This window comes from Gossypium hirsutum, chromosome A08, assembly GCF_007990345.1.
Source record: "Gossypium hirsutum isolate 1008001.06 chromosome A08, Gossypium_hirsutum_v2.1, whole genome shotgun sequence".
Taxonomy (NCBI): Eukaryota; Viridiplantae; Streptophyta; class Magnoliopsida; order Malvales; family Malvaceae; genus Gossypium; species Gossypium hirsutum.
The window spans coordinates 122,526,880-122,552,535 of NC_053431.1; the positions used below are offsets into that span (position 1 = coordinate 122,526,880).

The 25,656-nt window shown below is 32.4% G+C and overlaps 3 protein-coding genes across 5 annotated transcripts; 1 reads left to right on the plus strand and 2 right to left on the minus strand.

The window, feature by feature from the left end:
- The first annotated feature begins 13,364 nt into the window (after positions 1-13,364).
- Positions 13,365-19,491, plus strand: LOC107894362 (mitochondrial Rho GTPase 1). Of its 2 annotated transcripts, XM_016819646.2 has the most exons (15): positions 13,365-13,602; positions 13,778-14,001; positions 14,200-14,332; positions 14,746-14,895; positions 15,137-15,313; positions 15,533-15,787; positions 16,227-16,295; positions 16,432-16,487; positions 16,790-16,871; positions 17,008-17,219; positions 17,293-17,362; positions 17,806-17,918; positions 18,184-18,334; positions 18,567-18,753; positions 19,151-19,491. In XM_016819646.2, the coding sequence occupies exons 2-15, from the start codon at positions 13,796-13,798 to the stop codon at positions 19,222-19,224; spliced, it is 1,935 nt and encodes a 644-aa protein (XP_016675135.2). In that variant the 5' UTR covers positions 13,365-13,602; positions 13,778-13,795; the 3' UTR covers positions 19,225-19,491. The 2 variants fall into 2 exon arrangements, with proteins under 2 accessions (XP_016675135.2, XP_040931048.1); XM_041075114.1 differs by lacking the exon at positions 13,365-13,602 and having other exon boundaries at positions 13,976-14,001; positions 14,600-14,895.
- Positions 19,492-20,477: 986 nt separating this feature from the next.
- Positions 20,478-21,670, minus strand: LOC107894370 (cyclin-P3-1). 2 transcript variants are annotated; one of them, XM_041075115.1, is made up of 3 exons: positions 21,300-21,629; positions 21,150-21,206; positions 20,478-20,913 (listed from the first exon to the last, which is right to left on the minus strand). In XM_041075115.1, exons 1-3 carry the CDS (start codon positions 21,536-21,538, stop codon positions 20,652-20,654), a joined length of 558 nt encoding a protein of 185 aa, XP_040931049.1. In that variant the 5' UTR covers positions 21,539-21,629; the 3' UTR covers positions 20,478-20,651. The 2 variants fall into 2 exon arrangements, with proteins under 2 accessions (XP_040931049.1, XP_016675142.2); XM_016819653.2 differs by having other exon boundaries at positions 21,150-21,670.
- Positions 21,671-22,868: 1,198 nt separating this feature from the next.
- LOC107894376 (probable microtubule-binding protein TANGLED) lies at positions 22,869-25,035 on the minus strand. Its single transcript, XM_016819660.2, has 4 exons — positions 24,622-25,035; positions 24,376-24,518; positions 24,227-24,285; positions 22,869-23,904 (listed from the first exon to the last, which is right to left on the minus strand). The coding sequence occupies exons 1-4, from the start codon at positions 24,703-24,705 to the stop codon at positions 23,123-23,125; spliced, it is 1,068 nt and encodes a 355-aa protein (XP_016675149.1). The 5' UTR covers positions 24,706-25,035; the 3' UTR covers positions 22,869-23,122.
- Positions 25,036-25,656: the final 621 nt, after the last annotated feature.

A 25,656-nucleotide genomic window follows, 5' to 3' on the forward strand; every position in this document is an offset into this window, starting at 1 on the left:
AACAACATGTTTCATCACAACATTAGCACAATTTCACATTTCAAATAATATCTAATATTTATGAATTTATTCAATTCAATATTTAATACAAATAACCATTTCAATCACATAATTTTCAATTCACTGAATCAATTATAACTCACCTTACGAACTTACCACACAATGCAATGTAAAAATGAAACAAGTGAGATAGTTCGGACTATAGAAACGCAAACCGTAAATTCCAAGCTATTCGTCGACAATCTTATCTTTTCCTTTATTTTTCGAGGACTATGGGTCGACGTTAGCTACAGATTAAAAAAAATAATAAATTAACAGTACATAACCAAATTCGCATTCAATTGCTAAATTGTACAACTTTTGCATATTATTCAATTTAGTCCCTAAAACCGGGACTAACATAATTTTCACATTTAACCTCCCCAAACCTAATACCAAACTTTCTAGAGTCCCTATAGGACTTCCTAGTTCTCAATTACACCCCAATTTCACAATTTGTGCATTAAGCACAAAAATCATCATTTAGTTTTACAATTTGGTCATTTTTCTATACTAAGCTTAAAATCTATCAAATTAGTCCTTAAAACTTCAACCATTCAATAATGGTGACATCCTCAAATTTTAACAATACCAATAATTACAACATGGGTCAGCTAACTTAAACTACCAACATTTCGGAAACATAAAAATTACAAAAAAAGAGACTAATTTGAACTAAATAAATTGAAGTTTAAATACTTAGAATCCCTTGCCGTTGGTCCTTCTTCTCCTTCTTTTGTTTCAAAATTTTGTCAAATTAATAAGGAAATGTTTTGTTTTAGTGCTCCATTACTTAGTTTTATGTTATTTTATTCAATTATGTTTTTATAATTTATTTATTTATTTTAAATTAAAATTTTACAACATTTTTAACAATTAAAGCCATGTTACCATCCACTAGAAATAGAACATTAGTTTAATTGATTTTTAATTCCCTTAGCCATATTCTACCTTATAATTAAATATCAATTCATACTTTTATCAGTTACGCGGTTTAGTCTGCGTACGTAATTAAGTCCTAATTTAATAAAATTATCTATCTAAAATTCAATTAACTTCTAACATAATTTAGTAAATATTTAGTAAATATTTATTAAATATTTATGAGTCTGGTTTACAAAATTGGGGTTCCAAAGTCACATTTTTTGACATCACTAACTTCGGATCGTTACACTTTTTATCTTGATTTTCAAAATCGAACTAGTGATCAAATCATTGATTTTCAATTTGATCGATTTAATTAGTTTGATTTTTACTCTAACCAGACTACTATGAAAAGGATAAAAACATTATGAAAAAGATAAGTAAAATGGGGGAAATCAAAACAATTTTTTTAAAAAATAAAGAAAACCAAAAAAATAAAAATTTAATAACACATTTAAATAACAATAATGTAATAAACTGTAATGACTCAAAATTTACGGGCATAGAAAAAGTGTGTTATCGGGCTTTCATTTTAGTAAAATGGATTCGTAAATATTTATTAAAAATATTTACAAAGTTAGTTGTATGTTTAATTAGGTTTTGGTTAGGTGAATTAGCTAGAATTAAGAATAATTAGGAAAAAGGACTAAATTAAAATAGGTGTGAAAGTTAATTAAAGATTAAAAAATAAAAAGGACTAAATAGGAAATTATGCCAATTGCCAAATTTGAGGCAGCATAAGCATAAAAATTTAAGATTTTTACATGTTAAAATATATTATTAGATTATTATTATTATATTATATTATATTATATTATATTATTAAATAAATAAATAAAGACAAATGTGTAGTAATGAAAGTATACATGTGAAATAGTAATAATAAATATATGTACACTTGCAATATAATTATATATTTACTTATTATACAAGTAAAATATATTTATATTATAATATATTATTATTAAATTAATAAACAAAGGAATTAAAGTAAAATAAATGAAACAAATGAATAAAACGATATAAAGAACAGAATTGGCGGACAAAAACAGCGAAGAAAAGAAGGAAAGAAAGGGAAAGAAAGAAAAAGGGGAAATTAGAGATTTTAAAGTTTGAATTTTAATTGGTAACTCAATTTAAATTAATTTTTTGTAATTTTTGAGTTTTTATGATCCTAGAATAAAATACTATTAAGCATATGCTGAAATTTTTGAAGTTATTAAATTTTTAGATACTAATTTTGTTGAGTAAAAGTGTGAATTAGAGATTGAATTAATAGAATTTCTAAGTAGAATTGGGAGAAAGATTATATTGTAGAAAGACTATAAATTTTGTGTAATAGGGACTAAATTGTAAGAAATTTGAAATTAGTTATTTATGTTGAAAATTAGAGAGTTAAGTTTAAGTTTGGTTGAAAATTGAATATAAATAAAGTGTGAATTGGGATGAAAAAATAGATAATTTTGGTTAAGGATTAAATTGGAATTAAGGTAGAAGTTAAATAGGAAATTCAAGTATTTAATGTGAATAATTGTTGTATTAATAATTGTAAATTATTTTAATTTTAATTTTCGTAACTAACATCGAACTGGAGACATCGGCTTAGAAGGGAAAGGAAAAGATTGTCTGAGAGTAACTCGGGAGAAATTCTGGTTTGTATTACTATAATTCGAATTTATTTATTATTAATTGTGAATAGTGATTAATATGCATGGTAAGAGAAATTAAGGTGAGTATTGATATTGAATTGAATGAAAATGTATTGAATTGTGAAAATGTGTGAATATATAGATTGAATATTGATTGAAAGATGGAAAAATGATTGAATTGAAAATGTGAGAAATTGTGATTGAATTGAGGTTTTATGTGATTTAAATACCCTATTAGCTAGTCAGGCTGAGTCGAATATAGTTGGCATGCCATAGGATTGGAAGTGTTTAGGGATACTTCGACCTCGAGTTGATAAGACACTCGGTGTCACTATATTACTTTGGATAGATTCGACAAGGTACTGGGTATCAACTTACTTCGGCTTGGCCAATAAGAAATTGGGTGTCAATTATTTGCTTCGAACTATCCGATGAGGCACTGGGTGCCATACTGGAGTGTTTGGTTGGATCCGTGTATCCGCCAAAGTCCGAGTCTTGTTAATAGGGGTAACGAATGAAATGGTAAAATTGAATGAAAGTAATGTTGAATAATTGGCAATATCCCACATTAGGAAAAGATAGAAAGGGAGGGGGTTTGGTTTGTTATATATAGAACCCCTCCCCCTTTGGTTGTATCATCCCAAAATCTTCTCCTTTGTAATATTTCTAGAGGAAATATTAATTTGGTAGTGTCCGAGGACGTAAGCTAAATTGGCCGAACCTCGTTAAATCTCTGGTATTTTATTTCTTATTTGTTTGCTTATATTTAATAGCTTTATGTTGGTTATATTTATTTAGTTATTATTGCTATAAATATCTAAGTGAGTTCTGTCTAGTTGTTGGGTTTTAAGCGGGACCATTGTGACCCCTCCAATTTAACTGGGAATTTTCTTAGTATAATTGTTGGCATAATAATTATCTAAATATTTCTGATAATATTGTTATTAATATTATCGTCGCTTCCGCAACAATTGGTATCAGAGCCAAGGTTTTGTAGTATGCTCTGTGTTTGCAGCTTAGTCTGATCTTACACATCAGAAACATTTCCTAAAGCTTGTGGGTATTCAGCATTTGGTGGCTATTAAATAGAAGCTATGGCAAAAATGACAGAAGAAAAACCATCCACAGCAACAACTTCCACCTCGTACATCTTGTCGAGGGTTGGAACTACAAATACGAGATTTGCAGTGGAAATTTTTGATGGAACAGGTCATTTCGGCATGTGGCAAAGCGAGCTTCTAGATGCCCTCTTTCAACAGGGTCTAGATATTGCCATTGAGGAAGAAAAACCAGAAGGGGTTGATGATAAAGAATGGAAGACCATCAACCGATTGGCATGTGGTACAATTCGATCATGTCTTTCCAGAGAGCAGAAGTATACATTCAGTAAAGAGACTTCTGCAAGTAAATTGTGGAAAGCATTGGAGGAGAAATTTCTGAAGAAGAACAGTCAAAATAAGTTACATATGAAGAAAAGACTGTTTCGTTTCAGTTATGTTCCTGGTACCACGATGAACGAGCACATTACCAATTTTAATCAGCTGGTGGCTGATTTGTTGAATTTGGATGTGACTTTTGAAGACGAAGACTTGGCGTTAATGTTGTTGGGATCGCTTCCTGAGGAGTTTGAGTACCTTGAAACTACTCTACTTCATGGAAAATCGGAAGTAACTTTCAATGAAGTAACTGCTGCATTGTATAGCTATGAACTACGCCGAAAGGATAAGTTGAAAGGTTCAGGTGAAGCAGCAGTGGAAGCATTGGTAACAAGAGGTCGTCAGCAAAGTCAGTCTAAGGGGAAGAGAAGAAAGTCCAAAGGTCGAGCTGTTGCCAAAGATGAATGTTCTTTTTGCAAAGAAAAAGGACATTGGAAGAAAGATTGTCCAAAATTGAAGAAAAAAGGGAAGACTCCGCAAGATGCAAATGTTGCAGAATGCAATAGTGAAGCAGAGTCAGACTTTTCTCTTAGTATGACATCTTCAACATTATATGCAGATGAGTGGATCATGGATTCTGGTTGTTCCTATCATATGTGTCCCATTCGGGAATGGTTCTTTGAATTTCAAAAACTAGATGAAGGGGTTGTTTACATGGGTAATGATAACACATGTAAAATAGCCGGGATAGGTTCAATTAAACTGAGGAGTCATGATGGATCTACTAGAATTTTGCGGGATGTACGATATGTCCCAAAGTTGAAGAAGAATCTCATCTCTTTGGGGTCGTTAGAATCTAAAGGCCTAGTTGTGACAATACGAGATGGAGTTCTTAAAGCAACTTCAGGAGCATTGGTGATGTTGAAAGGCATAAGAAAGAACAATCTGTATTACTACCAAGGTAGTACAGTGGTCGGGACAACAGCAGCAGCAATTACGAGTACCAAGAAGGACGCTGAGGCAACACAGCTGTGGCATATGCGTTTGGGCCATGCTGGTGAAAAATCCTTGCAAACTCTAGCCAAGCAAGGATTATTGAAAGGTACAAAGACTTGCAAACTTGAATTTTGCGAGCATTGTGTTCTGGGAAAACAACGAAGGGTGAAATTTGGCACTGGGATTCACAATACTAAAGGTATTCTGGATTATGTGCATTCTGATGTATGGGGACCGTCCAAGACTCCATCACTTGGAGGAAGACGTTATTTTGTCACCTTTATTGATGATTTTTCCAGACGAGTTTGGGTGTTTCCTATGAAGAACAAAGATGAGGTGCTTGAAGTTTTCCTTAAGTGGAAAACTAAAGTTGAAAATCAGACAGGAAGGAAGATTAAGGTTCTCCGATCAGACAACGGTGGAGAATATAAAAGCGATCCTTTCCTGAAGATATGCCAAGATTGTGGCATAGTAAGGCACTTCACCGTAGGTGGAACACCGCAACAGAATGGGGTGGCAGAGCGTATGAATCGAACGCTTGTGGAGAAAGTTCGATGTATGTTATCTAATGCTGGATTAGATAGAAAGTTTTGGACTGAGGCTGTGACGTACGCTCAACATCTCATCAATCATTTGCCATCATCTGCTATAAATGGCAAGACTCCTTTGGAGAAATGGTATGGAAAACCTGCTACTGATTATGACACCTTGCGCATTTTTGGTTCTATTGCATATTATCATGTGAAAGAATCAAAGTTAGATCCAAGAGCAAAGAAGGCTCTATTCATGGGCTTCAATGCTGGTGTTAAGGGATATCGTTTGTGGTGTCTAGAGGCAAAGAAGACGATAATCAGTAGGGATGTTACCTTTCATGAATCTGCCATGTTGAATAAGGTAAATCCAGAAGGAGTGAGTAGTACTTCGCAGCAGGTGGAGTGTACTCCGCAGCAGGTGGAGTTTGAGCAGAGTGTGGTAATTCCAGCAGAAGGTACCACTAGTGATTCTTCATTGGCAGATGCAGAGTCAGATGAGGAAGAGGTTTCTACCCAAGAACCTCAACAGCAATCAGAGCCAATTGCAGTCAGAAGGCAGAGACGAGAAATTCAAAAACCTGCTCGTTTCACTGACATGGTAGCTTATGCACTTCCAGTTGTTGATAATATTCCATCCACTTACACCGAAGCCATTCAGAGTTTAGAGAATAATAGATGGTTAGGTGCAATGGAAGAGGAAATGCAATCTCTAGAGAAAAACAAGACGTGGAAGCTGGCACAACTACCAAAAGGGAAGAAGGCGATTGGTTGCAAATTTGAAGACACTATTGAAGTTTGTGTTATGAGAAGATGTTCGAAGATGTGGAATATCGCCAAGGTGGAGATTTGTTGAATAATTGGCAATATCCCACATTAGGAAAAGATAGAAAGGGAGGGGGTTTGGTTTGTTATATATAGAACCCCTCCCCCTTTGGTTGTATCATCCCAAAATCTTCTCCTTTGTAATATTTCTAGAGGAAATATTAATTTGGTAGTGTCCGAGGACGTAAGCTAAATTGGCCGAACCTCGTTAAATCTCTGGTATTTTATTTCTTATTTGTTTGCTTATATTTAATAGCTTTATGTTGGTTATATTTATTTAGTTATTATTGCTATAAATATCTAAGTGAGTTCTGTCTAGTTGTTGGGTTTTAAGCGGGACCATTGTGACCCCTCCAATTTAACTGGGAATTTTCTTAGTATAATTGTTGGCATAATAATTATCTAAATATTTCTGATAATATTGTTATTAATATTATCGTCGCTTCCGCAACAAGTAAATGATCTTGATTGAGAAATGAAATAAGAAATTGAAATTGAGAAATGAGAATGAACGAATGAACTAAAGGTTCAAGGAATGATTGACGAATCAATGAAATGAGATTATGAAAATGCATGGTATGAATCATTGTTCACGAATAGACAAAAGTGTATTGATGAATGAAATGAGTAAAGAAAAGCTATTTAGAATGGCTATGGTTTTTATGTAATGAATAAGTATATTTTGTTGATTTGTAAATTTTAATAAGCATGATTTGTATGTTATATCAAGTAATTTGAATTATAGTAATAGCACTGAGTATATCCATACTCAGCGTACGGTTGTTTTCCATGTGCAGGTTAGTTGAAGTCAAACATTCCGGTCTAGCATCCAAAGCCAATTCCGATCTCAGAAAACTTTAGTGATGTATATTTCTTTTGGTAAAAGTGGCATGTACCAAGGTTATGTATGAGTCATTTTGAAATTGGTAGTAAATGATGTGTTTGAATGGTTATGTGAAATGATAAGACTATGAAATGGTACTTTTGATATAAAGTTTAAAAAAATGGAAATTAATGAAATTAACTAAATTAGTTTGAATATTAAATGTAAAATTCTTATGATTATACCTTGAGTAAATTAATAGATTGATGTTTTGATATGATGCAAGTGTAATTGTATATAAAATTGAATTGGTTGTGATATTGGTTTGAATTGGGTACGTTTTAAGTTTGCAGGGTTGGCTAGATGATTAAAAAGGGGTTATATTGAGCCCACACGGCCTGATCCACATGGGCGTGTAAGCCCTGTATTTGAGAAAAATTTTGGAATTTCATGAAAAATTTCTTGAGCACTCGAATTGGTTCCGAATCGCTTCTAACACATATTTCGGGCCTCGAGGGTCCTCAAAAGGGACATTATGAATGTTTTACAATATGTATGTTATTTATTTGTATAAAGTTCGTAATATGTCTAAAAGGTCTGGTAATGCTCCTGTTCCGGTAACGATTTAGGGTTAGGGGGTGTTACATAAACATAGTATATCCCTTACAAATTCAATTAAAATTTTAAAACATTAACAAAGTTAATTACATTAGCACTAAAATTTCAAATATTTTAAAATATTATTCAATGTCCAATATTTATCAACCAAAGCTTGAGACGTAAGAGAAGATTGAAAAAAAGAGAAGCAGATAGACGACAGCAAAGAGCAATCGATCTTTGGACTGGACTAGTTGGGCTGTCATTGGCCCAGACTGAACCGCTCGGGGTGCTGTGAGGGTATCGCACTTGCGATGGCACCATTGGACACGACGACGACATTCCAGTGGCCGGGGTGGTCCTTCGACAGTTAAGTAGTGGAGGAATCATGCTCCTACTAGGACTCTACCGGATAATTTGATTTTAGATTAACAATTCCAAAAATAATATTATTTTAATAATATTTAATATTAAATTTAATTTGATACTTATTGTAACGACCCGAATTTTACCGTTACCGAAAAAGTGTATTTTCGGGTCTCCATTTTTGAAAAACGGATTCGTAAATATTTATTAAAAATATTTACGAAATAAAATGAGTGGTTAATTAGAGTTTAATTAAGTGAATTTAATTTAATTAAGAGTAATTAAGAAAAAGGACTAAATTGAATAAATGATGAAAGTTAAATTGTAGATTAATAGAAAATGAAGAGGACCAAAATGGCAATTATGCCATTTGTCCTAAGTGAGGCGGCATAAACATAAAAATCTGAGATTTTTATGTGTTAAAATATATATTAAATTATTATTATTAAAAGTAAAGTAAATAATAAGGAAATAAAGGAAAGAAACAAAAGAATAAAAAGAAGGAAGGAAACAGAATAGCAGGAAACGAAACAGAGAAGAAACAGGGGAGAAAGAAAGAAAGAAAAGAAAAAGGGAAAATAAGGTTTTAAAGGTTCCAAGTTAATTTGTTAAGTCAATTTAGCCCCATTTCTTATGATTTTTGAGTTTTTTTGGAATCCTAGAGATAAATAGTACTTGCTTTAAGTAGAAATTTTGAAAGTCATTAGATTTCTAAGTTTGGTTCATGTTGAATAAAATGATGGAATTGGGGGTTTATTTGATAGAAATTTTGATTGGAATTGAATAAAGGATTGAATCGTAAACTAAGCTATAAGTTTTGAGTTTTAGGGATTAAATGGAAATAAATTCGAAATTATGAAAATATGCTGGAAATTTAATAGTTAAGTATGAGTTTGGACAAAATTTGAATAGAAATAAAGTATGAATTAAGATAGAAAAGTAAGAGAATTTAGTTAGGATTAAATTGAAATTAAAGTAAATCAACATTTTGCACTAAAACTGTTTTAGACAGCAGCAGTAGTCTAACTTTGAAAAATCATAAAAAATTATAGAAATCGAATTAGAAGATGAATAAAATATGAAATTAAATCTTATTGAGTCTAATTTCTTATAGAAGAAATGATATAAGCAATTGAATTGTAAATTATGAGATATAATGAATTTTGTGAGACAAGGTCAGAATTGAAGAAAATCACCAAAAATTGAAGAAAAATAATTAGAGGCTTAAAGTTATATTTTTAGAATCCCTAATGAGTCTATTTTTAGGAGAAATCAACGGGAATATTATCCGAGTTCTGTACTGTGAGATAATTAATTTTTAGTGAAGAAGGGACGAAACTGTCAGACAACAGAATAGGGGTGAATTTAAAGAATAAACTGTACTTAATGACTAAACCAAAAATTCTAAAAATTTTATTGTAATAATATTTGTGAGTCTAGTTTCAGGAAAAATTAGCGGATCTTAATTTAGAATTCTGTAACTCAAGATATGAATTAGTAATGTATTAATGATTATGAATTGTATTAATTTCGTAGTCAATGTGGTACCGGAAATCTCGGCTAAGAAAGGACAAGACAAAGTCAACGGGAGTTAGCTCGAAAATTACGGTTTGTATTTCTATAATCTGAACTTAGTTATTATTTGTTATATTTATATACATATGGCAATTGTTAGTGTTAGAATTATGATGTTTTACAATTGGAATGGATTGATTTTGGTATGCGATGAATTTATTGAATTTATATTGATTGAATTATATAATATATATGATTTATGTAGAAATTTGAATATTGAATGAATATTATATTGAAAAAATATATTGATTAGAAATATGAGGAAATTGATATGAATATATGAGATTGTGATATTTGAATATTTGATATTGAAAAGTGAATTGAATTGTATTGAATTATGAATTAATGTGAATAATTGAAATATATTGTTGATTGAATGAAATTGTATGAATTGTGAAAATGGGTAAATATATGTAATTATTTGAATGAGATATTGATGAAAGAATTATTAAATTGAGAAAGTGAATGAAATACCCTATTAACTAGTCGGGCTAAGTCGGATATAATTGGCATGCCATAGGATCTGAAAGTGTACGGGATTTGCCGGCTTTACCAATTAGGCACTTTATGTGTCGTATTTTAGGCACCTTATGTGTCGTATCAGGCACCTTGTGTGTCGTATTAGGCACCTCGTGTGTCGTTTTAGGCACTTTATGTGTCGTATACTGATCAGGTACTATGTACCGTTGTAGGCACAATGTGCCGTACTGGTGTGTTTGGGTTGGAATCCGTGTATCCGTCAAAGTCCAGGTTTGTTAATAGGGGTAAATAAGTGAAAGATAAATCGAATAAATTTGATTGATCAAGCTATTGAAATGAAATGAGAAATTGAATTGAGAATTGAAAATTTATATGAAATTGAAAATATGAACCAAAGGTTCATGAAATGATTGGAGTTCGAATTGATGATATATGATGCCACTTGATAAATTGAAATGTGATTTGAGATATATGAATCGTATGTATATACTGAAAGCTATCAGGGATAGTAAGTTGATACGATATAAATGAAATTGACTATTATTGAAATGAATTAAAATGGAATATGATTGATAAGTATATAGTTGAACATAGTTTAATGATATTGAATTGTGAGTAAATTAAGGAAAGCTATACCGAATAGTAAGTGAAAGAACGGAGTAAATAGTAATGGATTTATTTAAGAATTGAACAATTATGTTATTGTGTTTATTATATGAACTGTATAAAATTTATATGGTAAGTAGTTGAAATTTATCTATGAATAAATAATTGAATAATTGTAATTATTATTATGATCTTAAGTATTTGTTATATTATTAATTGTTCGGATTATAGAAATACCACTGAGTATACCATACTCAGCGTACGGTTTGTTTCCGTGCGCAGGTTAAGTAAAGATAGTACGTTGAATCAGCATCCCAAGACGATCCCGAATTCATTAAGGTAAAATATGTTGAGTATTGATAATGGCATGTACCTAGGACGTTTTATGAGAGTCATTTAGGTTATAGAAGTATTGATGAAATGAGTAAATTATGGTTGGCAACGGTATGTAGTATGAATTTTGAAATTTACTAAGAATTCGTAGTGATTCTAAATTAGTCCTGAATTGAATTTACTGTTCATATTGGACCGCGAGGGCCCATTAAAGGGACGACATCTTAAAACTAGGATGTGTGTGAATATTTATTTTAATTAATGACCGGAATTGGACTGTACTGACTGGTAATGTCTCGTAACCCTGTTCTGGTGACGGTATAGGGTTAGGGGACGTTACACTTATCTTATAGTATTTTATTAATTTAATATTAAAGTAATTATCTTAATATTAAATTAAATATTTATCTTGTAAATAAATATTCTATTAATTTAATAGATTTAATATTAAATTTAATCTAATATTTATGTTGATAAGTATTATATTAATTTAATATTAAAATGATTAAGTTTAATTATAGTTGAACTCTCTAATTTCTCTCCATATAAGAAGAGCCATGAGTCATTATTTTTCTTATTTATAACTTGACTCTGAAGTTTAGAAAAATTGTGAAATTGTCCCATTAGTAATTTTGTGGAAAAAAATTTTGATTCAAAGCAAGCACAAACTCAACAAACGTGTTTTGAGGATAGTAGAGAATACTACTCGGTCAAAGCGTTTATCTTAGACGAATAAAAAATTTACAATTTTAATTAAATGTTTATTATTTTAGATATCACAATCAAATTCTAATTTTAGAAAAAGAATTTAAAACTCTATTTTGTCCTGAAATCTATTTTCCTTTGCATTTTCTAAAGCTGATTTTCCAACATTCACAAATTAGAGAGCTCCCAAAGCTGCAGAGACAACTCGCCACTTGCGAGGTAAAAAATGCGGGTCGATAAAAGAATAGCAAGTGGCTCATGAGGAGCGGCTAAAAGTATACCTAGATAAAAAAACATGCATAATAAACGTGTTCACTATATCCATTCCAATCCCAATTGATCAAAATACTAAGTTTATAGACTTAAAAAGATATGGGATGTGACAAGTATATTGAGAAAGTAAGATTGCTTGAACCAAACAACCCTAAAAAATTTAAAGATAAATTAGATTAATAGTGACTCAATTATTAAAGTATTTTTTATTTTGATCACTCATTTATAAAAACTTTTAATTTAATTTTTAATATTTTGGTCATTCATCTATTGAATCGTTAACGAAATGTTAATGTGACCTTATTTTATTAGCATAATATCAAATTTAATTCTCAATATTTATGTATTCTATTAATTTAGTTTTGATTCTAACTTTTTTAAAAAAATTATAAAAATAAAAAATACATAAAAATTCAAAAAGTAAAATCATAAAAAAATATTAAAATTTTTATATTTATAAAAAATATAAATATTAAAATTATTGAAAAAGAACCCCCAAAACCCCATACCCATTCATCATCATTTTCAACCTCTCACGAAGCTGAGCAATGTAGCAAATGGTTACATAGTGGGTGGCATTGCTAATTGCACCACTCTTAGGAATCTCCCCACTAAATGAATCATACCACTCCACACTTCCCGTATTGCTTTTAGTCCTTTCTTCTTCTTCTTCTTCTTCTTCCTCTTCTCTGTATAATTAATCATCAACCGACCACTAAATCTCCCCACCAACATTATCATGATTATGGCACATTCCCAGCTCTGCTTCTTTTTGTTCATTTTCGCAAGCTCTTCACAATACCTTTTTTCCACCACTCCTTCACACCAGTCCTCTTTTCTCTCTTTTTAGATTCTTTTCATATAATAGAAGTAGTGGGGCTAACAACAAATTTTAACTATTTTTTCAAGAAAGCTAATATAATAGGTTAAAATATGCCTACTTCTTGTACTCTTTAGTAATTACAATTTAGTCCATTTTCTTCTATTTAGGAATTTAGTTATTTTCTTTATATAATAGGTTAAAATATGCCTAGTTCTTGTATTCCATTTAGGAATTTGTATTTTTAAATCACAAAAGTAGAGAGATTAAATTCTTTGAAATAAAAATATAGAGACTAATTTTTTAAATGTGCAAAAATTATAAGGACCTGGAGATATTTTAACCAATATAATTAATAAAAAAAGGGTTAATTCTGACCTAAATCAAATCTTGGCCGTTCAGTAGCCATCTTTGTATCAATGGCCATGGTCGTCCCAACAGAAAAACGGCGCTCTCAGTTCGAACCAAATACAAATTAATAAAAAAAAAAAGAAAGAGAAAATTTACAAACATCTTCGTTTGAGTCCGGGAAATTTCTTGTTCGTGAACTTTCCCAAAAAGAGCGCCTCCACCACAAGCACAGCCTTCACCACCTCCGCCGTCCCTTCTTAGGGTTTTGGCGGCCTCCACCCGCGCAACCAAAACCAAAACCCCTCTCTCTCATCTATTTCCTTTCAATCTTCAGGTTATTTACTTTCCATGCTACTCGCTTACCCCATTTCATCTCTTGTTTCTCAAAATCAAAATTTCTCCGTCCATCTTACTGTATTTAGAATGCGTTTTGATGCTTCACCTTAGCTATTCCACTTGGCTTTCTTAAATATCCGATTGCTGATTTATTTTACCTTTTCTTTTTGTAGTTTTTGATTCTTTTTTGAATGGCTAAATCTTCGAATCCGGAAGGGAAGACCGGGGTTCGCATCGTGGTGGCCGGTGATCGAGGCACTGGAAAGTCGAGCTTGATTGTAACAGCTGCTGCCGAAACTTTCCCAACGAATGTGCCCCGGTTGTTGCCGCCCACTCGTTTGCCGGAAGATTTCTACCCCGACCGTGTTCCAATCACCATCATCGACACCTCCTCCAAGTATAGTTTCTATTTCTTAGTCTGCTATCACTCAATTTCTTCAGAATTTATAGTGACATAACCGTAAACTTCGTTTAATAGCTCTAGCTGGGACTTAGTTGGATTAACGCAATATAGGAATTGAATGTGATTAGGTACTCTTTTTTTTTTGTTTATTGGCGTGTTTTGGGCTTAATTCTTGAATCTTTGTTTGGTTAGTCCGGAGGATAGAGGTAAACTAGCAGAGGAGCTGAAGCGAGCTGATGCTGTTGTGCTTACTTATGCGTGCGATCAGCCTGAGACTCTTAATAGATTGAGTACTTTCTGGCTTCCAGAACTTCGCCAATTAGAGGTTTCTATGTTAATTTGCATTTGTATTTTCTAGTTTCTTCTTTTGATGGAAAATATGTGAAGGGGAGTTGAGGTTGTTAAAAAGTTTTTAATCATGCTCTTTCAGCTCTTAATTTCTTGTGCCTGTGTTGGATTCAATTCAAATTCTATAAAGTTGACATGTTATGAGCAAAAAGACCTTATGGATAAAAATATCATAGCTAATTTTCATTTTCAGTTTATCAGCATTTAAACCTGTGTCTAAGCAACTTAAATATGCTTTTGGCAGCTAATTGGCTCACTTAAGATTTCACCATACTTGAATATAAGCAACTACATTTGCTTAGATGACCTTGTAGATCATGCGGATTGTGGAGTATTATTTTCTTAATTGATCGACTTCTGCAGCAATTGAGGTTAATTATTATTGAGCAGGCGAAGGTGCCTGTAATAGTTGTAGGCTGTAAGTTGGATTTAAGAGATGACCAGCAACAAGTGAGCTTGGAACAGGTGATGTCACCAATAATGCAACAATTTCGTGAGATTGAAACTTGTATTGAGTGTTCAGCATACAAACACATTCAGGTATGAGTTGAGGTCCTCTCTTGTTTTCATTTTGGAGTTAATACGAAAGGCAGATGCTGTAAATATGCTGATAAAATGTAGGGTGGTTTTAGCATTGATTTCTGTTTTCTGCTTTGTGTTCTTATTTGCACATATGTGACAACTGACATCATTATGGTTAATTGTATGATAGTAATTGATGTCTATAGATCGCATTGATACTATCAGGAATTGAACTTTTTATGTATCTCCATTTTGATAGATCCCTGAAGTTTTCTACTACGCACAAAAGGCAGTGCTTCATCCAACAGGCCCGCTATTTGATCAGGAAACACAAACTCTGAAGCCACGGTGTGTGAGAGCCTTGAAGCGAATTTTTATTCTTTGTGACCATGACAGGGATGGTGCTCTTAGTGACGCAGAATTGAACAATTTTCAGGTTCCTCAGATGTTCCCTTTCCCTTTTTTTCTTTTACTTTTGAAGTGGGTGGGATGAGGTTGAATGATGGGTTGACTGTTTCTTGAAGGATTGTGCTATTCATTGCTTGATGTATTGAAATGCTGATCTATTTAAACATGAAATAAGCTTTTTGTCAATGTTAACATAAGATATCTTGTGCTTGAACAGCCAGGGATCTAATACTTTGTTGCAAAACAGGTCAAATGTTTCAATGCTCCGTTACAACCTTCGGAAATAGTTGGTGTTAAACGGGTTGTGCAAGATAAGTTGGTTGAAGGAGTCAATGAACGCGGTCTCACATTGACTGGTTTTCTATTTCTTCATGCACTATTCATAGAAAAAGGACGCCTTGAGACAACATGGACAGTCCTGAGGAAATTTGGATATAACAACGATATCAAACTTTCAGATGATCTCATTCCATATTCTTCATTTAAAAGAGCTCCTGATCAGGTAACCTTCACTTAAACTAAACATTCTCTTTTTTATGAGAACACTGAATAAGCATTTAAAGCTGTTTTGCTTTCATTTTCGACTAGCATTGTCTGATCATTATTGTTTGCTTACAATATTGTCCATATGAGCATTAGTTAGAATTGGTAATTATTCTTCTGCTACAGAGTTTTTTTTGGTTTATTTTAAATTTTATTTTACAAGCATTGCGTTTGAATGTGACTAATATTATTAATGTTATATTTGGTGACTAATGGAATACCTACATGTCGTTTTAGATGAGCAAAGCCAAAATTGGCTGATTTTAATTAGGCCAATTATGAATTTGTTCTGTTTTACATTGGCATAATGGACTCTATATCTCATCATATATGCTCTCCTATGGCGTTATTTGAACTTCTCCATATAATTTTGCTCTTCTGTGTTGCCTTTTATGTAGAGTGTGGAGCTGACAAATGAAGCTATCGAATTCCTGAAGGGAGTCTATGAATTGTTTGACAGTGACTTAGTATGTCTTAGTCTTTCTCATATTTATTTACATTATATTTCTCTTGCTATTTTCTATTCCAGTCTAAAATGTTAATATTCTTAACTTGTTCTTATAGTTTTTGAAATTATAAGAATTGTAATATTGTTTTTTCCAGGACAATAATCTCCGGCCCATTGAAGTTGAGGATGTTTTTTCAACTGCTCCAGAGAAGTATGATTCTCAATTTGAAATACATTTCTTCAATTTTCTTTTGCTAGATTGCAATCCTACTGAGAGTGGGTGAGGTTGGAGTGTGCAATTTTATTGTCCCAAAAGAGTCAGGATAACAGACTGCTACAGACTAAAAATCTAGTAAAAATCTTCACATACCGAAAGTGAAAATGAGGGGATTTTCGTTTCAAAAACTGTTATAATAAGCTGTGTATGAATTTGCACATATAGATCTCTATTTTTATAAGTTGCAAAGCGATGTTATCTTGAATCATACTTGACATTTTATTCTTCAACTTCAGTCCATGGAATGATGCTCCATATAAGGATGCTGCAGAGAAAACTGCACTGGGAGGGCTATCACTTGATGCATTTCTATCAGAGGTATTCCTGGTTTTCTGCTCTTGAAAATATGAATTTCACACTTAATTTATTCTCATTAGAACTAACTCATTGTTGACTAAGTTAGTGCACATTCATGTGATCTGATCACTATAATGAGTTATGGTGCATATTGTAGTGGGCGCTTATGACACTCTTAGACCCAGCTCGTAGCTTGGAGAACTTGATATACATTGGATATCCTGGCGATTCTTCCTCTGCCATCCGCATCACTAGGAGAAGGCGTCTGGATAGGAAGAAGCAACAATCAGAAAGAAATGTTTTCCAGTGCTTTGTTTTTGGTCCAGCAAACGCTGGGAAATCTGCATTGATGAATTCTTTTCTTGGCAGGTATTCATTAAAATTCTTTTCCTGATATCTAATTCTTTTCCCCATCTTTTTAACTTTATTTACTTTAATATAGGCCCTATTTGGATTCATATTCTCCAACTGCTGATGAGCAATACGCTGTGAATGTTGTGGAATTACCTGGGGTAAGTGCCATTATATTATGCACTGTCTTGTAATTTTCTGGTTAAAGCAAGCCCCCCTTTAAACACAAGGAGTTACTTTGTCATTTTGGGGGATTGGGGATTTTCAAGTATATGCGTTTCTTGGTGTTATGGAGTCTAAACCATGAATGGGGTGTCATAGGCGTATTAGAAAGACTTTATATAAGGTTCAAGTGAAATGATATTTGAAGATGTATTTTCTTTGAGATGAAAAACTGTCATAATCTACACACTTCTTGCAGTATCAAAGCAATTCCTTTCTGGAACTTTACACATCAAAACCTTTTCATTTTATTGACATATACTTCCTTGCATTTAGTTAGAATAGCAGTTATTGAGATATACCTAAGTTGATAATTTCTTTTGCTTTCATATGTTAATATTTCAACTTCGGGCTTGGTGTTTGTTTGTTTTGCCATTCTTAGGGAATAAAGAAAACTCTAGTCTTGCGGGAAATCCCTGAGGATGGAGTTTCAAAACTGCTGTCTAGTAAAGAGTCACTGGCTCCTTGTGACATAGCTGTATTTGTTTATGACAGGTAAATTGAAACATGATTTTTCTGATGTGGGATTTTAAATTTAGAGTTATCTGCTATTCTTAGTTAATCATTTTCTGTTATGTGATCATATTTGTAAAAATGGTTGTACCCTCATGTGCTTGGAGTGAACTGTTTTTGTGCCACTAAAGATGATCATGTATATTTTGTTCCTTGGTTGAATTTTTTAAAAATTCATGTAGGTGCATATGCATGTGTTATGTATTTCTTTTGTAAGTTCTATTTCATTATAATCTGGCCTTCTCAGTTCTGATGAGTCTTCATGGAAGAGAGCAACTGAATTGCTCATGGATGTTGCTGGTCATGGTGAAGACACTGGTTATGAGGTGCCTTGCCTCATTGTTGCTGCTAAAGATGATCTGGATTCATTTCCAATGGCAATACAGAATTCTACCAGGGTATCATGCTTTATTTATTTTTTCGTAATTTAATTTTCTTGCATAGTCAAATGAATAAGTAGAATGCCTTAACAGCGTCAAAATGCTTAATTTTTGTGTCCTCGAAGAGGTAATGGTATTCATGTCAGTGTTGGTCTAGCCTCTGATATGATTATAGTAAAACACATCCTTTAAAATTTTATCTTAAAGAACTGAAGTGAAAAGTGTATTGTATTTCAAATTTCCTTTTCAGGTTAGCCAGGATATGGGGATAGAGGCACCTATACCTATCAGCTCAAAATTGAGGGATTTCAATAACATATTTCGAAGGATAGTAAATGCAGCTGAGCATCCTCACTTGAGCATTCCTGAAACTGAGGCTGGGAGAAGCCGGAAGCAGTACCATCGGCTCATAAACCGATCTCTCATGGTTGTTTCAGGTATGCTGATTGTCTGGCATCTCACAACTGTTCTATTCTCAACTGCACTTGAAACTTGGGGTTGTTGAAAATGTTGGTGACCATGGTAGATTTTCTGATGACTTCTTGTTGTGCACATATTTTACTTTTTTCTCCGTGTTGGTGTGGTGGAAATCACTATTTCTTTCCTTTTGTCCACTTGCTTACAGTGTTTGCACCTTAAACGTTTTTACAAGTTATAGTGTGATTTTGTTTAAGCATATATGTATTTGAAATTTTTCGTGGCAAAAATTATCTTTAAACAATCTGAGATGGTACGAAGTTGCTTTAACTTGAATGGCATGCTCTTTTATGTTTATCATTTACTATAGTGAACTGTTGTTTTATCGTTTTGAATGTTGTATTTCACCATCTGCAGTTGGAGCTGCTGTAGCCATTGTTGGATTTGCAGCTTACCGCGTATATGCTGCTAGGAAGAATGCTTCTAGTTGAGGGATGACGATTCTCCTATCTTCTAGACACTGTTGTGGTAATCTTATCTTCTTAGAAACAATTTTGCCATGTTTATTTTTTTTAATCTGATTTCGGTGGCTGACTTTTCTGGGTTATATTCAGAATCCTAATCTGTATGAAAAAGAATTGCAAAATTCTACCATCCAATTTAGTAGTGTTGGAAATGTTTGGTCTGTAGAATATCAAGAGAAATGATGGAATAGAGTGATTGTGCAATAAAAAAAATTTTGCTATACATTTCAACCATCGTTGCTTGCCTGTGTCCTTTTTCATACTATTACTTTGGATTCAAATACTGTAATTTAGATGAATTGGGATTGGGATGAATAGTTTCACCTGGATTCAGATACTAATCTTTTGGAAATTTAATATTCAAATGGTTTTGATTAAGATGGTGATAGATACAAATTTTAGATCTTTGGTGTATCCAGATATTTGGTTGATATTAGAGTATGTTTGTACACTTGTAATTATTTACTATAACCTCTTGTAATTTTTAATTCTAAAAAATTATTTATTATTATAAGAATTTCTAGAGTAATACTCAAAATAAAAAATATTAAATCAAATTATCGTATGAAAAAGAATTCTACAGTACAATTGCTAATAAAATTAACAAGAAAATTTGTTAAGTTATTTTTTAACATTTAATAAAGAGTTAAATTTAATATAAATAATTTATACTAAATATTTTGTGAGAATTTAGTTAATTATTTAATTGGTTAAAATGTATATTTCGTAAAATTTTTAATTGGATTAGTAAAACCACATATAAATATCTTAAAAATAAAATATATATCTTAAAATTAAAATACAACTATTAGTAAAAATGATCTTTGATTTTTTAAGCTTTAATCATTTAAGTTCATACTAGAAAATAATTAAATTTGAGTGAAAATAATTATTTTAATTTTTAATCTTTCTTTGAAAATTGGAGTATGCAATGAGTATTATACTTAGATTTAGTGGGATATATTAGTTATAGTGATTACATCAGCCAACAAATATGTAATTATATTTAAGTTTAATTATTTTTTGAATATTTTTATATTTGTTTTATAGTTTATGTTCAGGTTCTTAATTATTATTTTTAATAATGTTATTTTGAAGATTTGAATTCAATTTTCGCTTTGAAAATATTTTTCAAATAAATAATTACATTTAAATCTGTTTATTAAATAACTTTCCAAACACATTCTTATTATATAAAAAAAATTAGATGAAATTACTAATTGCTTTTCAAATGGATCATTGTTATATAAATTGGATGTGGATGTAAATTAAATATTCTGATGATAGAACGGTTTAGTATATGCGAAATCATCTCTATGCAGCAATTGAGACATGCTGACGGAGAGAGATTTGAACTTTGGGTCTTTGATTTGTTAAGGTTACCGTAGTTAACATTATAGGGCTCTGCCTCTATGAACGCCGGTGAGTCGGCGGCCTCGTCCGGTTTCATCTTTCTTCAAGCAATAGCCTTGAGTTTGCAGAGCAGTTCGGGTTTCCAGACCACCTTCCCGTTGGATCATAAGCCAATACTTGTTGAAGACCTCAGTCGTGACATTAAGTCGAAAATCCAAATCGAATAAAAACCTCATCTCCAATCTGTTCATTTCTTCTCTGCTAATTCCCCCCACTTTGGCGTAATACGCATTGTTATAATGCCTGCACACCCCATCTGAATCATTGGGTAAACACAATTCCACACTAAAAAACACCCACGACAATAGATCAAAACAATCGAGTTAAGCTGTTAAATCATACGAATTTCAAGATTACAAACAACCCCATGTTACAAAAAGGACAAACAAAACATATTAATCTCTTCTATATCTCTGGAACAGAAGCTTAAGACATGGAACTAAAACATGTTGTATTTCAAGTGTAAGAACTGTACTTACTGGTCATCCATAAACTTTGCAGCTACCATGACACTCGTAATCAAGAGACGATGCACGCTGAGTGAAGTAAGGTAAGCGTCAATTCGTTGCAGGAATCTGTCAATATATATAAGAGCAACGACAAAGCAAGAATTGCTGCATTTACAGTACTTGAAGATGCGTTCGACATACTGTCTAAGGTTCAAGGAAGGTGCTCTTGAACCATGGAATATGGTAATAACATCCTTAATTTTCGATCCCGCCAATAACTTTTCGTTCCCTCGTACCGATCTTTCAAGAACAGAAGATAGAAGAGATAGAACTCTAGGACTACCAGGAAGCCAATTACCAGACTCGTCTAATCCTAAACCAGTATAAGGATTAGACTCACCAGCCTTGCCTTTAGCCATCAATGTTTCCGTATGTTGTTCGGTGAAGATTTGATTTTGTAGTTTTTTTCAGCTTTGTTCCTTTCTTGCAAGGAGAGTCACAAAAGGAACATACTTATATTTGTTTTTGAAATAAATTGCAAAACTTTATTCTTAGTGGGCCAAGTTTGGGTTGCAATTATTCAAGCTTTTGAATCATCCCTTTCCATCAGAGACTAGAAGCACCAGGAACAGTGTATTTTAGCATAACAGGGAATATATCATGGCACGACCAGAAAAAAACCCAACGAAAAAATTTGTGTTTTAACTCAATTGGTTCATGCAATTACCTTTAAAAAATGATATTTTAACATATTTTACATTCAAATCTCAACATTTGCATCATCTTTTCTTAACTATTTTAATAAGTTTTAGCTCCTTTCAAGTTTGATTCCATTAAGGTGATTAAAAATCGATTTAACTTCAACATCTTTTTTCAGCCTAATCGTGATAATTATGATCTCTATCACTTAAAATTTTCGTTCTTTTCTAAAGTATTTATATTCTATACGAATATAGATATGAGTTATGATCTTTCGAATATGTAAAAAGAATTTAAAATAAATAGAATATACTCATATTAAATATATATGTTAATTCCAAATTTGAATAATAGAGGTGATATTTTCAAAACGTCTTTTTGTAGCCATGGTCCAACCAAATTGAAGGAATCTTGGTTCATTGTAGAACATATAGAATGAAAGTGATTTCCTAATTCTATCTTTAGATTAAATAGAATTTCCTTTTAGCCCTAAAAATGTTGGCAACTTTTCTTGGTGGCCATATATTTTTCTTTTTCATACACCATTTGTATATGATGTAAGATCCCAAATTCCCAAAAGAATGAAAGGGATTTCCTAATTCTAATCTTTAGATTAATTATAATTTCCTTTTAGTCCTCAAAATGTTGGCAACCTTTTTTGGTGGCCATATTCTTTTCTTTTTCATACACCATTTTATATGATGTAAGATCCCACATTCCTAAAAGAATAAAAGTGATTTCCCAATAAGTTCAATCTTTATATTAATTAGAATTTCCTTTTAGTCCTCAAAATGTTGGGAAGGTTATATTCTTTTCTTTTTCATACCTATCTTCCTTGGACTCTTCAATTTTCTTTCAAGTATCCATGTTTAACACTCGTGTCCTACACATGGATATAGAGATTGATTCTCTAGAAAACTTAGAAAAAATCTAATATACCACTTGTACTTGAGTTTGGTAACTTTGTTTCGTACACCATTTTGTCTAATCCATATTTTGTTGTACTGATAGAACAATAATGATGAAATTTTGTGATTGACAGATATAGAATAGCTTCAAGCTTTGTTTATTCTCAGTCCAATGAAACAAAGAATCAGACTCTATACTAGGGACATTGAGATTCACAACCTTTTTACATCAAACAATAATTGAGATTCACAACCATGTAAGAAAAATCAACTATGGACATTGAGATCAAACCAATGAACAAATGTAATTGGCAAAGTCAACTATAGACATTGTGGAAAGCCAAAGATGATCAAAGCTCAACTATTGACCTTGTAAACCGAAGAAAGTTCATGACCTTAAACTCGGCTAGTTGATGACCGGACGGACATTAGAGCTGAACGCTGTTTCAGTCCACTCATGGGTGCATCACTTTCTCGCAAACTTATCCTGCTCTTCAACGGAGACATCAATCTGTTGGCTAATCGGGAAGGTGAAAACGACCTACGTAGCTTGGAAGCAGCTGACACTTTTGGTGACTTCTTGCTCGTGTTCGTTGATCTTGTGGGAGATAGAGAAACCACAGGTAGGCTCTTGATCTTGACTTGAAACTTGGAAGCTGATGGAGGAGACTTGATCAAGAACTTATGTGGAGTTTGTCTATTTCTTGCAATCATTGGGGACCTTGTCTTGAAAAACTTCTGTTGCTGTGAAGTGGGAGCTGAACTGAACAAAGGGTTTGGGAATAAAACAGTTTTTTTAGCCCACGGCCTATTCCTTGATGACACCTTATTGGCCATATGTTTACTGTTTTCCTTATCAAATTCCCTGATTTTTGGAGGAGAAACCTTGAAGTTGATCCTGGAACGAGCCCTTTGAAGAGACGGAGAGTCGGATTCAGTTCGAATTAGTTGCAGTTTGTTCTGTTTCTCCCTCTTTCTTCTGGCTCTGAGCTCGGTATTTTCGGGCTGTGTTCTTTGCTTCCTGTGTTCAGTCAATGGAGTTTTAGGATCCTCAGAAGTATTCTTGGTTTTGTTATCAACAGCTGCTAGGGTCTGTCTTGCAAATTGATTTGCTTGAAGTATTTCACCCACTGTTTCCCCTACTAACATTGCTGGCAATGACATTCTCCTCCATTCACCTGCATCAAAAAGGTTGGATAAATCCAATTATTTGCCATCTTAGCTTGCTCAACGAAGTTGAACTTTGAAAAAGATCATTTCATCAAAAAATAGCTTATAAAGGAAAGCTAGTCTAATTGGGTTTAGGGTATATATGTATCTAAGCCACACTCAAGTGCAAGAGAGTACAATAGGTAGACAAATATGGCATTCTAAAAGCTACCTTGTAGTGGATATTTATATAGGAAATTCAAAATGAATGATAAATTCAAGGAACAATGCTCAAAAGAGGGAAACTAGGCCACAAAATTTAAAAATATAAAGAAAATAAGAGGGATATACCTCCTGCAGTGGCTGGATACTTCCCAACTGGTGATTTCCTTGGAGTAAAGTTCTTAATCCTTCAAATTGAAAACATCCAAATTTAGTATGCAAAACAAAAAGATTGAACCTTTTGACACAGTTGAAGACAAACCAAAATTTGATCTTACCTCAAGGACTCTTGTTTGCATCTGAGACTAGTCCTCATATAACCCCTAGTACTTCTTGGACTTAAACTCACCCCTGATATAACGTTAGACCCTCCTGCAACTGTTAACTGCAACTCTTGCAATCTTGCCATACATTTCTCCACCTTCAAAATCCCAATAATAATTAAAAAAAAAACCCCATAAGTCCAAAAAAAAACACTTTATTTTTCTCATGATTTGATTAGAAAATGAAGTGCCCAAATTTACCTTCTTTACAGTTTCTCTGAGTAGGACAGGATTAAGAGGAGCCACCACAAATTTCCTTTGTTTTGGTGGGGTTCTAGCAACCATTATTGCCAGAATGGAAAGAAACTTCAGCGGCCAAATTAGAAAAAATGGAGGGTCGAAGTGGCCAGTGGGTTGTTTGTTGGGTTTTGGCTCCTCCTACGCTCCTCTCCCCCTTTCTTTGTTGCTCTAAATTAAATACCCATGGAGGAGAGTTAATCTCAACTATTGGGTTGGTTTCAGTTACTGTTTTTCCTCCTCCAAAACTCAAAAAGATTTGCTATCTCTTTTAGAGTTTATCAATTTAGAGAATAAAAGTCAAAAAGTTTTGGTCTCGAGATATCATCAGTGCTGGCCGGCTGGGTAACGGAATTCTTTTTGCCTGCCCCCAACGTATATATGCCAACGGCTACTTGTATTTGATTTTTTTTTCTTTTATTTGAAAAAATAAGGTATGCATTTATATGATTTTGTGATCATTTCTAAATTTGTAACACATATATATATTTCTATCATTTTAGAATTACAAAAAAAAAATTAATTTTTTATTATATTATTAAATTAATTTTTATGCATGGGTTAATTATAGTATATTAATTTTTTTATTTTTTAAAAAATATTCATTTTAACAAATATTATAAAATATACTATATACCATACAATATTGGTATTTATCATTGTTTAAAATTTTTTAAAATTGTATAGATAATTTCTTATAAATTCTGTAAAAAAAATTTAAAACTTTTAGACAATATGTTTATAAACAATTATTACTTATTTTAAAAATTAGAATAAGTAATTTTTTATTCTAATTATAAGCTCTAACAATATTTTGTGTATTGTTAATCCAATGTGAATGATAACAGATTAGTCTAAAAAGGAAAGGTAAGTCTATATTAGTACATGCATAATTTTGGGTTTATCTTTGTTCACTTGTGTTCTTTGATTAATGTATCAAAAAATAATAATGAATAAACAAACCATACCCACCATTTTCATTCAAGCTTCTTGGCAAAT